General features: G+C 52.7%; 1 protein-coding gene across 1 annotated transcript; it reads right to left on the bottom strand.

Annotated features, from left to right (window-relative positions):
• Positions 1 to 2091: 2091 nt before the first annotated feature.
• On the bottom strand, positions 2092 to 11436 carry LOC141736686 (olfactory receptor 14A16-like). Its single transcript, XM_074571244.1, has 2 exons — positions 11367 to 11436; positions 2092 to 3092 (listed from the first exon to the last, which is right to left on the bottom strand). Exon 2 carries the CDS (start codon positions 3070 to 3072, stop codon positions 2092 to 2094), a length of 981 nt encoding a protein of 326 aa, XP_074427345.1. The 5' UTR covers positions 3073 to 3092; positions 11367 to 11436.
• Between the last annotated feature and the right edge of the window lie 1907 nt (positions 11437 to 13343).

The following is a 13343-nucleotide window of genomic DNA, read 5'->3' as shown; positions in this document are numbered from 1 at the left end:
TGCTCAGTATTGAAGTTGGGAGGTAGTCTTTGCAAGGTTGCTGTTGCTCAAAGATTGGCTGGGCATTGGGCTGCTTGTGGGAGGTGGTGACTGATTGCCTTTGCATCATTGTGTTAGGTTTTTCTTTTCTTCTTCCCTCTTCTTCCTTCATTTATTAAACTCTTTATCTCAACCCACGAGTTTGTCTTGCTTTGGCTCTCAGGATTCTCTCCTGTGTCCTTCTGTGCTGGGGCTGGAGTGAGCGAGTGGCTGGTGTGTGCTTAGTTGCTGGCCAGGGTCACCCACCACAACCCTCTTGAACAATAAAGTCTGTGGCTGAAGCTCTTGTCACTCAGACAAGATCAGTCTGCTGATCACCTTACACCTGTAGTGATGGTAACAGGAGCAGCCAGGGGGTGGGGTGGTGAGGGGCAATGGGATTATCAGTACATCACCTCCTGCACCCATCAGGTGGAAAGGTTCTTCAGCATCTTCCCACCATGCTTTCTCCTGGGCTAGAGAAGAGGAGCTCAGTGATAGAGGGTGAGTCCCCTGCAGGGGCAGAAACTGGCACTGGCCCTTCCTGCGTTTCCTGAGGTTCTTGCCGACACATGCTCTCCTCCTCCTTGAACCCTTTCCCTGGTCACAAGGGACTGGAGAGCTTTTCAGTGAAGACTCAGGCAAAGAAGCCTTTAAGTCCTTCAGCCGCACCTGTGTCTGCTGTTATGAAATCCCCCTCCCCATTCTGCAGCCGCCCTGCATTTTCCATGTTCAGCCTTGGTCTCTCATGAGCGACCAAAGCTCCTCTTCTTGCTCTTCACTTTTCTTACAGCCACCAACTCCAGGCGAGCTTTGCTGTTCCCTAAAGCATACCTCCACAACAAAGGCAATTTATAAATTCCTTCTGTGTAACCTGTCCTTGCTGTCACCTCTGGGCAGCTGCTTCATGGTCCCTCTCAATGACCTGTCCCTACCCCAGGAGCCCAATGCATGGCCCCACAGCCCTGCTGTGAAGGCACACCACACAGTAGTGTGCATTCAGGGGTGGGTAAAAGCCCCCCAGCACCATCACCTGGGCAGTCGTCTTTGTCCCAGCTCCCCATGAGCATCATATTTTGGAAGCTCCCTCAGCACCCGACCCCTCCCGAGTGCCAGCCATGTCCCACATGGGGCTGTGCAGACAGCCCTGCTCCAGGTCTGGGCCAGGAGAGAGCCCGGGCAGGGCTGGACGTTCCCCTGATCCAGGTACTGAGCTCAGCAGGAGGATGGAGATGGCCTCGCAGTCGCACTCACCCGTAAACCTGGGGTGAGCAACCAGTGCTGGAAACGGTCGGTGAGACAGACCGGTGGGTGAGAAAGGCTGTCCATGCCACCGGGGCACAGACCAGCCTCCTCTCTCCTGCACCTGCCTGGCTTTAATCCTTTCCACAAGCCCTGGCTCTGCACCACAAACACTCTGGTGTGAGTCCTCACCCCGCATGGTCTCACGGTACAAGCCGTACTCCGAGGATTTTTCCTCCTGGGCACTTCCAGCCCAGCCCAGCTCCCTCCAAGCTCTGCCACCTCCCCTGCCCTCTCTCCATCCCAGCCCAGTCTGCGCTGGCCCAACAGCAGAGCCTGCCCCAGGGTGCTGCAGAGCTCTGGGCACTCACTCCACAGCCACAGCCCCTCTGAAGGGCACCGCAGCTGCTGGGGGGCAGAGGAGGGTCAGCCCCAGAGATGGGGGGCATTTGGGCACAAGGCAAAGGCAGTCAGTGGGCTCCTGTGTCCTCCTCCACAGGATGTTCTGAGGGGTCTGCAGCCCCTCTGTGCCATCCCCTCTCCCCAGCCCAGTACAACAGCCCTGGCCCTGGGGACCCTCAGGCAGCTCCTGCCGCCCCAGTGACAGAGTGGCACTGGGACAGCCTGCCCCAGGCTGCTGCAGCCAGAAAGGTCCTCTCATCTCCCGTTTATTCAGCCCTGCTGCTGATGGGTCTCAGAAAAAGAAGTGTTAGCTGGTTCATGTATTTTATTTAAACACACAGAGAGACTAACTCTTCGTTTACATATATGTTTTGCGTCACAGATGAGAGGTGAAAAGTTAAGGAGGAGGGGAGGAATAGTGAATGCTTGTCACAACAGATACGGGAATCCTTTGCAGAGGAAGGTACACAGTCTATGGCTGATGAAAAAATGTCCAGTCAGTTTCCTCAGGGCATCCTTGAGCTCCTGGTTCCTCATGCTGTAGATGAGGGGGTTCACTGCTGGAGGCAACACCGAGTACAGAATTGACAGCACTAGGTCGAGAACAGGCGAGGTGATGGAGGGGGTCTTCAAGTAGGAAAAAAATGAAGTACTGATAAACAGTGAGACAATGACCAGGTGAGGGAGGCACGTGGAAAAGGCTTTGTGTCGTCCCTGCTGTGAGGGCATCCTCAGCACAGCCCTGAAGATCTGCACATAGGACACCACAATGAAAACAAAACACGTAAAAAATAAACAGGCACCAAACACAATAAGCCCAACTTCCCTGAGGTAGTCCGAGTCTGTGCAGGAGAGCTTGAGGATCTGGGGGATTTCACAGAAGAACTGGTCTAGGCCATTGCCTTGGCAGAGAGATATTGAAAATGTATTAGCTGTGTGCAGCAGAGCATGGAGAAAGCCACTGCCCCAGGCAGCTGCTGCCATGTGGACACAAGCTCTGCTGCCCAGGAGGGACCCATAGTGCAGGGGTTTGCAGATGGCAACATAGTGGTCGTAGGCCATGACTGTCAGAAGATAAAACTCTGCTGACATCAAGGTCAGAAATAGAAAGAGCTGTGCAACACATCCCGAGTAGGAGATGGCCCTGGTGTCGCAGAGGGAGTTGGCCATGGCTTTGGGCAGAGTGGTGGAGATGCAGCCCAGGTCGAGGAGGGCGAGGTTGAGGAGGAAGAAGTACATGGGGGTGTGGAGGCGGTGGTCACAGGCTACGGCAGTGATGATGAGGCCATTGCCCAGGAGGGCAGCCAGGTAGATGCCCAGGAAGAGCCAGAAGTGCAAGAGCTGCAGCTCCCGCGTGTCTGCGAATGCCAGGAGGAGGAAGTGAGTGACGGAGCTGCCATTGGACATCATCTCCCTCTGCACATGGGGGCCTGTCCAAGAAGGAAACAGCAGTGAAGAGTGAGGACAAATACCTCTGGGCACAACCTGTTGCATTTGTCACAGTAACGTCCTAGGAGATGGGAACCAGGAGTGATCGCAGGTTAAATCTCACTATGATATAAAAGAGCTTTTGACCACTGTCACTCCCAGGTCCCCTGGCTGCAGAACAGAGCTGGGGGGGTTGTTTTGTGTATTTTGATCCTGTTACCCCTGGCCCACTTGAGGAGTCATGTTTGAAGGTAGAAATCCCTGGCATTTCTGCTACCCTACAAGTGCTATTGTGAGAGTCCTGGGAGGCAATAGGACAGACCCTTAGTGCAGAAGGAGGAGAGCTGGTCTCTCCATCCGTCCTGCTCTCAGCTGCTTTTTGCCAGCCCCGCTTTGGTCTGGAGGATGATCCCACGGAGAGCAGAGGAGTCCAGTTCCAAAGTGCAGATCTCCAAACTCCCCTCCCCAGGGAAGAGCTGTCAGCTTTTGGATGCCCAGAAGATGGGGTGCCCTTTGTGAAGAGTTAACGTTATCCCCACCCCATGGACTGCATTGCCTAGAGACCCAGAGGTTAGAAGAGGTCTTGGGCACCAGGGACACATCTGCATGGCAGGACCTGCAGGGTCAGTGGCTGAGCTGCTGATGAAGCCCCCACCCCAGAGAGACTGAAAACAAGAGCAACAGCAGCAGCAGCAGGGACGGGTGGAGAAGCAAGGAGAAATGCCCCGATGCTTCTGCCAAGGGAAACAAGGCCAGGGAGGGACAGAGGGTGCTCAGGAGAGTCCCTTCTGCTGCAGCTATGGCCACAGATGAGGCAGCTGCTGCCCTGGATCCCACGTCCTTGAGGGCAGAAGCTCACTGGGCAGGGTTAGAGTTGGCACTGGCAGGAGGCAGAGTTCCCCTGAAGCACCGGGACCCTGCTCTGAAGGACAGCCCTGGGCACCCCTGGCTGCACACCCGCCTTCATGCCCCTGCAACCATCCCCAGGAGAAGGCAGCCACCGTGTCCTGTCCCTCTGACGGTGCTGCAGGGAAGCCCTGCTCTGCAGCACACCCTTCTCCTCCTCTACACCAGAGAAAGATCACACAGGCTGTGGGCTACGACAGCTTTATGAGAACCCTTCAGGATCGGCAGCGGCATTGCCCTGCAGCCTCACACTTACCGGGCAGAGGGCTGGGAAGCTTTCTCCCACAGTGAGCTCTCAGCTCTCCTCCCCATCACGACTGCCTTCACGCTCTCTCTGCATTGATGGTCCCATCCTCGGTGCCTGCAGGCAGCGCCCTCAGCCCTGCTGCCTGCTTCACATCAGCTTCCTTTGTCCCAAGAGCCCGGCCCAGCTCAGCACCAGAGGAGCAGCCCAAGGCATTTTAATGACCCCTCGGGTGGGTTTGGGGTGGAGTCCCTGAACCTCAGACACTGAGGAAACTTCTCAAGAAGAGAAACCCATATGTAAACTCCAAGGTTTCTTGGAGTGTTAATGGGTCCCACTGAGGACCATTACCAACAAAGCCTCCCCAGGGGCTCGTTAGAGCACAAAACTGGAGGCAATAATGACAGGTAGGTAAAGGGAAATTAAAGGTGGCTCTGATGCTGAGCAAACCTGAAGGTGTTGCTCCTTCAGTGTCCCATACCTGCACCTCTTTCTTTGAAGGCACCCAATTGTGTTTTTGATTTCACCCCAATATCTCACTACCCTGGCTGATATCTCTCCATCCTCCCTGGCTGTTCCTGGAAAGACAAAGCCATGGGCTGGTCCAGCCACCCCCTGGGTGTCCTCTTTTACCACAGCACTGCCCTCGGGGTGACAGTTTCTTCTGGTCATTTCTGGTCTCAACCTCCCAATCCAAACTTTGTGGCATCCTTCCTTTCTCCTGCTTTTTTTTCCACCATGAAGAAAAGCTCCAGCATCTCTGAAACCACCCTTCAAGCAGTTACAGGTTATGACTGTGACGCTCTAAGCCCCCACTTCACCAGGCTGAAAGGAGACCAGGACCCTCAGCCTCCCCTCACGGGGCGTGTGCTTGAGGCCATGAATCCCATATTGGCAGAGCTTCTCTGAACACTCTCCATTCCTCCCCACTTGTCTAGAACAGGAAGCCCCAGTGACGGGCACACGAGCCCCGAGGTGGCCACTCCAGGTTTCAGTGGAGTGAGATGACAGCTCCCCTGGTGTGGGTGACCCACGCTCCTCCTAATGCAGCGCCCTCCGTACAATATGCACCCACTCTTCCAGCAGCCTTACTTTTCCAGTCACACAGACACTTCTGTGGGATGTGGCAATTCTGTCTGAGGTTATGGAAACCTCTGCTTTTCTCTTACTTCCTTTCCTGTCAATTTCTCCAACTGAATGTGGCGCTTTTGTTTAGGCTCTGAATGTCTTAAGAATTCCTAAAAACCTTCTAGTTGGCTTAGCTTGAATTTTTTTCTCTACTCCCATTTCCTCTGATTTCCCCATTGGTTAGCTAAACCGGAGAGACTACTAATGTGTGTCTCTGCTAATTCTCATCAGGTCTTTCCTGCTGCTTTTTTAATGCCCTTTTATTTTTGTGTATTTTTCCAGATATCTGTAAAACTAAATCTTCACGTGGTGTTAGCTCTCATAGAGACTGTGAATTTGAATCTGAGGTCTTTACATTTTCCCTTTGCTGTATTGAGTGCCGCCGACTTTGTTTTGATACAACATTTTCAGTTGACCTTCAGTTTTACTCTAGACTCCCAGGGTGAGATTCACTTCTAACTTTAGAAGTCTGCAATGGCAGCTAAAGAAGTTTTTCTACACAGTTGTGGAGATGTATAGAAACACCTGCTTTTGAGGTTTCAAAGATCATTTGGTACCAATAATGCACTACTTTTGGCAAAAAGGGATATATCTTAGCTATATTGGTTAACTTTTATGCCTGTTTAGAATCATAGAATGTGTTGGGTTGGAAGGGACCTCTAAAGGCCATCTAGTCCCACCCCCCTGCAGTCAGCAGGGACATCTTCAACTAGATCAGGTTGCTCAGAGCCTCATCAAGCCTGGCCTTGAATGTCTCCAGGGATGGGGCCTCCACCCCCTCTCTGGGCAACCTGGGCCAGTGTCTCACCACCCTGCTGGTAAAGAACTTCTTCCAAATGTCTAATCTAAACCCGCTCTGCTCTAGTTTAAAACCATTGCCCCTCATCGCTACATGCCCTTGCAAACAGCCCCTCCCCCGCTTTCTTGTAGGCCCCCTTCGGGTACTGGAAGGCCGCTATCAGGTCTCCCTGGAGCCTTCTCTTCTCCACGCTGAATCATGGAATCACAGAATGATGGAATTTTGAGGGTTGTAAGGGAACTTAAAGATCATCTAGTTCCAACCCCCCTGCCATGGGCAGGGGCATCTTCCACTAGATCAGGTTGCTCAGAGCCCCATCCAGGCCTTCCACCACCTCTCTGGGTAACCCGTTCCAGTGTCTTACCACCCTCCTGGTAAAGAACTTCTTCCTGACGTCCAGTCTGAATAGTCCCGTCTCCAGTTTTAATCCATTCCCTCTAGTCCTACCATTACCCGACATCCTAAAAAGTCCCTCACCAGCTTTCTTGTAGGCCCCCTTAAGATACTGGTAGGCCACTAGAAGGTCTCCTCAGAGCCTTCTTTTCTCCAGAATGAACAAGCCCAGCTCTCTCAGTCTGTCCTCATAGGAGAGGTGCTCCAGCCCTCTGATTATCCTTGTGGCCCTTCTCTGGACGTGTTCCAGCACGCCCATATCTCTCTTGTAGTAGGGGCTCCAGAACTGGATGCAGTACTCCAGGTGGGGTCTCACGAGAGTGGAGTAGAGGGGGAGAATCACCTCCCTCAACCTGCTGGCCACACTTCTCCTGATGCAGCCCAGGAGACGATTGGCTTTCTGGGCTGCTAGTGCATGCTGATGGCTCATGTGCAGCTTCTCATCTACCAGCGCCCCCAAGTCCTTTTCTTCAGGGCCGGTCTCAAGCCAGTCACTGCCCAGCCTATATCGGTGCTTGGGATTGGCCCGACCCAGATGGAGGGCCTTGCACTTGGTCTTGTTGAACTTCATGAGGTTGGCATGGGCCCACCTCTCCAGCCTGTCAAGGTCCCTCTGGATGGCATCCCTTCCCTCCAGCCTGTCAGCCGCCCCACACAGCTTGGTGTCGTCGGCAAACTTGCTGAGGGTGCACTCTACGCCACTGTCCATGTCGCTGACGAAGATGTTAAACAAGACCGGTCCCAGTACTGATCCTTGAGGGACTCCACTTGTCACTGGCCTCCACTTGGACATGGACCCATTGACAGCCACTCCTAGGGTGCAGCCGTCAAGCCAGTTCTTTATCCACTGAATTGTCAGTCCATCAAGCCCATATTTTATCAGCTTGGAGACCAGGATGTCATGCGGGACAGTGTCAAAGGCTTTGCTCAGGTCCAGGTAAATGACGTCAGTTGCTCTCCCCTTGTCTATTGATGTTGCGACCTTCTCATAGGAGGCCACCAGGTTTGTCAGGCACGATTTTCCCTTGGTGAAGCCATGTTGATTGTACCAACCACCTCTTCATTATTCTTCTGCCTCAGCAGCGCCTCCAGGAGGATCTGCTCCATAATCTTACCAGGCACAGAGGTGAGACTGACTGGCCTAGAGTTCCCTGGTTCCTCCTTCTTTCCCTTTTTGAAAATGGGGATTATGTTTCCTCTTTTCCAGTCAGTGGGGACTTCACCAGACTGCCATGACTTTTGGAATATAATAGAGAGCGGTTTAGCAACCTCATGCACCAGTTCCTTTGGTACCCGTGGGTGTATCCCATCAGGTCCCATGGACTTGTTCACTCTCAGGTTCATCAGATGGTCATGAACCTGATCTTCACTTACGATGGGCAGTTCTGTCCAACCCCTGCCATTGTCTTCTGTGACTCCGGGAGTGTGGCTGGAGCCCTTGCCTGTGAAGACTGAGGAAAAGAAGTCGTTGAGAACCTCGGCCTTCTCCATATCACTTGTCACCAGCTCCCCCGTTTCCTTTTGGAGGGGGCCCACACCTTCCCTAGTCTTCTTACCTATGTGTACCTATAGAAATTTTTGCTGTTGAACAACCCCAGGTCCCTCTGGATGACATCCTGTCCCTCTGGCATGTCAACCACACCACTCCGCTTGGTGTCATCGGCAAACTTGCTGAGGGTGCACTTGATCCCACTGTCTAAATCATTGATGAAGATATTAAACAGCACCTGTCCCAAGACAGATCCCCGAGGGACACCACTTGCTACCCCTCTGCATCTGGACATCGAGCCGTTGACCGCTGGATGACCACCTCTGGATGCGACCCTTCAGCCAGTTCCTTATCCACCGAACAGTCCTCCCATCAAATCCAACTTTACCTCACTGCCATGACTTTTCCAACATCATGGAGAGTGTCTTGGCAACTACATCAGCCAATTCCCTCAGGGCTCTGGGGTGCATCAGGCCCCATGGACTTGTGTATGTTCAGGTTCCTCAGGTGGTCACAAACTTTGTCTTCACTTACAGTGGGAGGGACTTTGTCCCCCAGGTCCCCGTCTTGAAGTCCTTCAACTTGGGAGGTGTGAGGAGAGAGGCTGCCAGTGAAGACTAAGGCAAAAAATTGTTGAGAACCTCAGCCTTCTCCTCGTCTGTTGTTACCAGTTTGCCATTCTCAGTCATCAGGGAGGGCACGCTTTCTTTAACCTTCCTTTTCTGCTTTGACCAGCAGGTCCCAACTCAGCCATGCTGGTCTCTTCCCTTTCTTGCTTGATTTCTGACACCTGGGAATCGAGAGTCCTTGTGCTCTATGGAAAGCGTCCTTGAAGATCTGCCAGCTCTCTTCTGCCCCCTTGTCCCTGAGGACCATTTCCCAGGGGGTCCTATTGACTAACTCTACGATGATCCGGAGGTTTGCTTTCCTAAAATTCAAGGTCCTGACTACACTCCTTGTCTGACACGTATCCCTTAGCACTGTGAACTCCACCAGTGCGTGGTCACTGCACACCAGGCTGCCTCCAATCTTGACATCCCCAATGAGCTCACTCGCATTGGTGACTGTCAGGTCCAGTATGGCATCCCCTCGGGCAGGGCTGTCTATTTCCTGTCTTAGGAAGTTATCGTCGAGGCACTCCAGGAACCTCCTGGATTGTCTACGGCTCACCGTGTTACTTTTCCAGCGGGTGTCAGGGTGGTTGAATCCCCCAGCAAGACGAGGGCCTTCGAGCGCGATGCCTCCTGTAGCTGCAGGAAGAAGGCTTCATCAGCAGGTTCCCCTTGATCAGGTGGCCTGTAGTAGACACCAACCACCAGGTTCCCCTTGTTGCCTCGGTCTCTAATGCCTACCCATAAGCTTTTGACTTCCTCTTGGCTGCTCTTTAGGGACATCTCTTCACACTCTATCCCTTGCTTAACAGAGAGGGCAACACCTCTGCCCCTCCTTCCTCAACAGCTTGTAGCCATTGATAGCCACACTCCAGCCATAGGATTCGTCCCACCAGGTTTCAGTAATGGCCACTAGGTCATAGCTTTCCAGCAGCATGGTAGTTTCCAACTCCTCCTGTTTGTTACCCATGTTGCGTACGTTTGTGTAGAGGCACTTCAGCTGGGCTGTTGCCTGTGTTACCTTCTTAGAGGAGATCACCTTGAGGTGTTTCATGGGTGTTTCCCTGTTGACTCCAACTACCTCGGAAGCCCCTGGCTCGTCTCTGTAAGACTTTGACTATGATGCAGTGTTCCCAGCATGCCCCCGGGAAACAGGTTGAAGGTCCTTACTAGTGCCCCATCCCTCTAACCCTGACGTGTTATCCCACAGCTGGTCACAGACAAGCCTGATATTATCATCCCCCTCCCCCTTCACCTCTAGTTTAAAGCCCTGTCGATCAGCCCCACAATCTCTTGAGCAAAGACCCTCTTCCCCCTTTGAGAAAGGTGTCTCCCAGGTGATGCCAGCAAGCCCGGTGCCGTGTAGGCCATCCCATTGTCGACAAAAATGAAATTGTGGTGGTGACACCAGCCATGGAGCCATGGATTAATAGACTGGATCCGTCTGTTTCTTCCAATGTCACTGCCTGCAACTGGAAGGAGTGAGGAAAAAATAACCCGTGTCCCAGATTCCCTCACCAACCTTCCCAAGGCCCTGAAGTCCCCCTTGATTGCTCTTGGTCTATGAGTCGCAGCTTCCTCTCCACCTACAAGGAGGATCAGTAATGGGTAATAGGCTGAGGACTGTATCAAGCGAGGAAGTTTCCTGGTGATGTCCTTCACCCGGGCTCCAGGAAGACAGCATTCTCTATGAGGAGGGTCTACCCGGCATATTGGACCCTCTGGTCTCCTCAGGAAGGAGTCACCAACGACCATAACCCTTCTTTTCTTCCTTGGGGTTGTGGTTGTGATACGGGCGGTACACCATTCTGACTGTGGAGACATCTCTGGTGTGGACTGCCCATCATCCACATCCTCATTTGACTGGCCTTCCTCAACCAGAACCTCATATCTGTTCTTCAGAGGTACCGGGGTGGGGGACAAGGTGGGCAAGGAGGGAGTTCGCCTGCTGCCCTGACCATGAATTTCCCTCCATTCACTCTTTGCATTTAGGCTTCTGCCTTCTGCCTGACAGGGCAGGATACAGGGGTCCCTGGATCCCGATGACTTTCTGGTAGGTGCTCCTGCTTCTGTTTCAAGGAGGGCAGAGCCTGGCTCCACCAGTCTGTGTCTTGTTCAGCCTCCCTAATGCTCCTTAACCTTTTGACTTCCTCTCACAGCTCTGCCACCAGGCTGAGCAGATGGTTCACCTGTTCACAAGGCACACAGCAGCTGTTACAGCTGCCCCGCGTTACCAGTGAAAGGCTCTGGCACCCCCTGCAGCCTGTGACCTGGACGGCTGTATGTTCCTGTGGGAGCTCTCTCTGGGTTCCCACATCCATCCTGGCTAAGGTTGAGAGCACGACCTTCTGCCGGGTGGAGACCAGAGCTAAACTCCATCCGAGAGGGTGATGACCGCCTTGTTGTGGTGCTCCCCGGTGATGCCCTGGGTGATGCCCATGCGCTGCGTGCTTACTCAGTGCGCAGTGACCAGGTCGCTGTGCTCCCAAAAGGCTTCTTTTATGAGGGGGGAAGTGGTCCCAGCGAGTACGCCTCCTTTAGATCTGCCGCCCGTGGTGCTGGCTCTGCCCACACCTCCTCAGCAGACCACCCACGAGGGGCCGGTTTCCAGCAAAGGCTGGCCGCTTTTCCTCACTTCAGAAAGCCCACAAAGGAGCCCCTCGCTGGCCCTTTTTGCCATGATTCCCTTCCGCAGTGCGGACTTACCTGCACAGAGATGGTCACCTCAGTGACTTTCTGTGTGTGCAACTCGATTTAGGAAACTGTTGTAAGTCTTGTGGTTGCGAGTGTCTGATTTGATTCAGGAAACTGTCGTACATGTCCGGTGAACCTTTCCTTTTTTGAATCTTTAAATATGTCACTGTGTTGGTTATAGCAAATTTTGATAAATCACTTTGAGAACTGGCAAATGGTGAAGTATTGTTAGAATCATACGACTTAACCCCGTGTTACTAAATCTTAAATTGCTGCCCCCTCAAAGTTGGGCAGGATCCCAAATCCACATTCACAACGAGACTGGACATGAGGAGAAAGAAATGTCCCATGAAGGACAGTGCTGTGACTCCTGAGGTCACCCAGAGGGAGCCTGGATCAGCGCAACGCTGGGTGTTCCAAGGAACAGGCAGGGAGGAAGAAGAGCTGTCAGGAAAGGCGAGGAGATGCCCCAGTGGGAGCAAGGGGAGGAAAGAGGTTGGGTGTCCACAGCCTGCAGGTCTTTGTCCCCTTGGCTGTGGCTGTTGTCTTTGCTACCAAGGCCTGAAAGGAGACACCTTAATCTCATGGAACCGGGGCCTCACTGCTTCCTCGCACCCCCCAGGAAGGCCGGGAGGTGTGGTGCCGTTGTCCTTCACTCAGCATTGCACACCCCACACCTCACTGCCCCAGGAGGAGCCCTGAGCCAGTGTGAGGGACAGGATCCCCCTTCCCAGGGCTGGCCGCTTGGCAGGATAAAATACATCATGGCTTTACTCAGCATCAGCTCCACCTGCACAGTGCCTTTGCCTCCCTGTAATCACAGCCTCCAGTTGCCTGCTCGAACAAATCCATGGGGAGGCTTGGTCTGTCATGGCCCTCAGTGGGGACAATTAATCCTCCAAGACACTTTGGCGTTTGCTTCAGACTTGAATTCCTGCACAGGTTGTTCAAGCTCCTCTCAGTATCTGGCATTCCTGGGCTCAGCAGCAAATGCCCCATGGGGCTCGTTAAAGTGCAGAAAGCCCTAAGGAGCCACAGCTCTTCCATGATTTTCTTCAGGGCTTCTAGCCTGGTACAGCTCAGTGGAGAGGTCTCAGGAGTCTACTTAAAGTGGAAGGTTTCAAGAAGCACTTAATAAAAAGGTAATTTTTCGTTTGGAAAGGGCTTTTCATTAGTCTTTTTATTTTTCCAGAGGAAATGCTTGCAGCTTTCTCCAACTGATACTGAACCAGAGGTGTCTCCTAAGGAGGACCGGAGAGTTAGCAACTGCCATCTCCTCGAGGTCCCCCACTGTATGGACAACTTGCCCCCCCACCTCCTCCTCCCCACCGTTTCTCTTGGGGCTGCCTGGGACTTGCATTCTTTTCCTACATCAGACTTGTGCGCTGAGTCTGCAGCTGAATGTTCACAGCTCCTTTGCACCAATTCCTGCCCGATTCCCCCGCAGACTTGGCTGTAAATAGACAAGGGATTCTTATTCAATTTGAACAGCCAGAAGGACAAAATGATACCAATTAATTACAGAAACCCAATGCATTCCTCCACTATATGCCAAGTCCAAGCCTCCAATAAGCTCCACCTTCCTCAAACGACTAATATAAAGGAATACGTTGGAGAGATTGATAGGAAATTCTAAATATACGCACAGTTAGTGAGTTGGCTAAAGAGAGAGTGTGGCAGATTAAGTAACCTTTGCCTTATTCTTGGCCAAATTTCCATCCCAGAGCCTTGTCACCAACTCATGTCTCTAGCGATGTCCCTGCCCATGTGACATTATGTGCTTGTTAAACAAAACTTTTCTTCTCCAGCAAACTCTAGCCAAACTCTTCCTTGGAGACAGAGTCTGCTCAAAGTCCCCTTGCAACCATACGGTGAATTGAGATGCAAGAATAAACTCATTACAGTTCCTTCACGTTAACGAGTTCCCAGGAGAAAGTCACGCAGTATGGAGGGCTCTCGCAGGAATAAAGAGCCTTGGAGGTTCAGCAG

This window comes from Larus michahellis, assembly GCF_964199755.1.
Source record: "Larus michahellis chromosome W unlocalized genomic scaffold, bLarMic1.1 SUPER_W_unloc_1, whole genome shotgun sequence".
In the NCBI taxonomy this organism is placed as follows: domain Eukaryota; kingdom Metazoa; phylum Chordata; class Aves; order Charadriiformes; family Laridae; genus Larus; species Larus michahellis.
The sequence above is the reverse complement of the archived record's forward strand: the minus strand, read 5'-3'. Positions and strand labels throughout refer to the sequence as shown.